The 3024-nt window shown below is 34.7% G+C and overlaps 1 protein-coding gene across 1 annotated transcript; it reads left to right on the plus strand.

The window, feature by feature from the left end:
• The first annotated feature begins 521 nt into the window (after window positions 1–521).
• Window positions 522–1782, plus strand: LOC147392467 (uncharacterized). The gene is made up of 2 exons (XM_086459729.1): window positions 522–1456; window positions 1564–1782. Exons 1-2 carry the CDS (start codon window positions 853–855, stop codon window positions 1596–1598), a joined length of 639 nt encoding a protein of 212 aa, XP_086315855.1. The 5' UTR covers window positions 522–852; the 3' UTR covers window positions 1599–1782.
• Window positions 1783–3024: the final 1242 nt, after the last annotated feature.

Genomic DNA, 3024 nt, shown 5'->3' on the forward strand with positions numbered 1-3024 from the left:
TGAGTAACATCTCTTGTATTGATTTGTTATAATAATAATAATATTATTATTATTATTATTTTTTATAGTTTATTTGAACATGAAATTGTCATATGTATGAAACTGTTTAAATGATGATTTGATGTGATTAATGATAAATTATTTTACAAAGTGATTATTTCATCTTGAAATCCTATTTTATGAAATAGTTTGGTAATCACCAAAGTGATCCAACTAGAAAGTCATAGGTTTCAAGTTGTAGTTTTGATCTTAATACTCATATCCCAAGTATTAAGAAAAATGACTTTGCAAATTTTGAATAGATATTTATATGTATTATTAATCATGAGAATATTTTGGCTTGGCCCAAAGGTGCACCACTTTTCTTGTGATTAATATACTAAGGTAAAATAATTAATGTATATCCTTAATTGAGAAGTGGAATCGGATACCCAAAGGTAACGGACCTATCAGATTATGGATACATTATTAATTATTTATTTTATTTTAATAGGTGAAAGGGAATTACCATAATAGTTAAAAGTTTAATTTTTTGTATGTTGTAATTTTCATCCACAGATGTGTTACAACAATACTATTTATTGTTTATTATTTAACTCAAAGCATTAATGTGTGAGCATATATTTACTTGCAGTTTCAATTCCTGTTTCGTTTCATTCACATGCTTCATCTGTTCCGATCCTTAATGGAGCAAATTTCTCAGATTGGTCTGAACAAGTCCAGTTTCACCTAGGTGTACTGGATCTTGATTTAGCACTTCGGACTGAGAAACCGCCTGCTATTACTGAAGTTAGTAGTGCGGAAGAAAAGACTCTAAGTCATTCTTGGGAAAGATCGAACAGATTGAGCATTATGTTTATGCGAATGAGTATAGCGAACAACATTAAATCTACACTTCCTGTACCTGACACTGCTAAGGAATTTTTTAAGACTGTGGAAGAACGTTTTCGTTCAGCTGATAAGTCTCTTGCTGGGACATTAATGGCTGAACTCACCACCATGAAGTTTGATGGTACTCGTGGGATGCATGAGCACATCCTTGAGATGTCAAATCTAGCTGCTAAACTGAAAGCTCTTGGGATGAATGTGGATGAGTCTTTTCTTGTTCAATTTATTTTGAACTCCTTACCTCTTCAATATGGGCCATTTCAAATTCATTACAACACTATTAAAGACAAGTGGAATGTAAATGAATTGGCTAATATGCTTGTTCAAGAAGAGACAAGGCTTAAGCAACAAGGACATCATTCAGTTCACCTTATAGGCAAAGGAGCTAGTAAGAAGTGGAAGAAACCTAAGAAGGGCAAAATGGTAGAACCACCTAAATTCAATGGGCCTCCTCAAGGTATAGAGGCTCATCAGAGGGGACAAAACAGTATCAAGTGCCGTTTCTGTAAGAAGTTTGGGCATGTACAGAGAGATTGCCACAAACGTAGAGCATGGTTTGAAAAGAAAGGTAAGCCTTTAGCTTACGTTTGTTTCGAATCAAACCTTACTGAAGTTCCTTCTAATACTTGGTGGATTGACTCAGGTTCCACTGTTCATGTTTCTAATTCGATGCAGGGCTTCCTTACAATCCAGACTTTAAACCAAAATGAAAGTTCCATAGTCATGGGAAATGGAGTCAAAGTTCCAGTGGTTGCTACCGGAACATTTCGTTTATTTTTAGACACTGATTGTTATCTAGATTTGTTTCAGACACTTTATGTTCCTTCTATTTCTCGTAATTTGGTTTCCATGTCTAAACTTGACCTTGAAGGTTATTCTTTTTCATTTCGTAATAGAAGATTCAGTTTGTTTAAAAATTCTTCTTTCGTTGGTTTGGTAGTTTATGTGATGGTTTATATAAACTAAATCTTAATAGTCGTTTTGCTGAAAGCCTTTTAACCCTACATCATAATGTTGGAACTAAACGTAACCTGATCAATGAAAGTTCTTCTCACTTGTGGCACAGACGTTTGGGTCATATATCCAAAGAAAGAATTGAGAGATTAGTAAAAGATGGGATTTTGCCTAACCTAGATTTTACTGACTTCAATGTATGTGTGGATTGTATTAAGGGAAAACAAACCAAACACATAAAGAAAGGTGCTACAAGAAGTAGAGAACTTCTTGAAATTGTCCATACAGACATTTGTGGGCCTTTTGACTCGCCATCTTTTGGTAAAGAAAAATATTTTATCACTTTTATTGATGATTTTTCTCGTTATTGTTATATCTATTTATTGCATGACAAATCTCAAGCAGTGAATGCTCTAGAGGTGTACATTGTTGAGGTTGAAAGGCAATTAGATAAAAAGGTGAAAATTATCAGATCAGATAGAGGTGGTGAGTATTATGGAAGATATGATGGATTGGGTCAACACCCTGGCCCATTTGCTAAACTCCTAGAAAAGCATGGTATATGTGCACAATACACTATGCCAGGTACGCCTCAGCAGAATGGAGTGGCTGAAAGGCGTAATCGTACATTGATGGATATGGTTAGGAGTATGTTAAGTAATTCATCTTTACCCATTTCATTATGGATGGAAGCCCTTAAGACCGCTGTTTATTTATTAAATAGGGTTCCTACTAAAGCAGTTCCAAAGACTCCTTTTGAACTGTGGACAGGAAGGAAGCCAAGTTTAAGGCACCTACACGTTTGGGGTTGCCCAGCGGAGGCTAGGATATATAATCCACATGAAAAGAAATTGGATTTCAAAACCATTAGTGGTTACTTTATTGGCTATCCAATGAAATCCAAAGGGTATAGATTTTATTGTCCTAATCATAGTACGAAGATTGTTGAAACGGGTAATGCCAGATTCATTGAGAATGGTGAAATCAGTGGGAGTAATCAATTACAAAAAACAAATATTCAAGAAGTTAGGGTGCAAGTCCCACAACCCATAACTTCTAAAGAAATTGTTGTTCCTATAATTGCAGAATCATCTGACAATGTTGAACAACAAATTATTGATCAATCACTCCCCAATGAGATTATCACTAATGAACCAATTATGGAAGAACCACAAGAATCAA

Source organism: Akebia trifoliata, chromosome 11, assembly GCF_017979445.1.
Source record: "Akebia trifoliata isolate Shusen 1 chromosome 11, ASM1797944v1, whole genome shotgun sequence".
NCBI classification, from domain to species: domain Eukaryota; kingdom Viridiplantae; phylum Streptophyta; class Magnoliopsida; order Ranunculales; family Lardizabalaceae; genus Akebia; species Akebia trifoliata.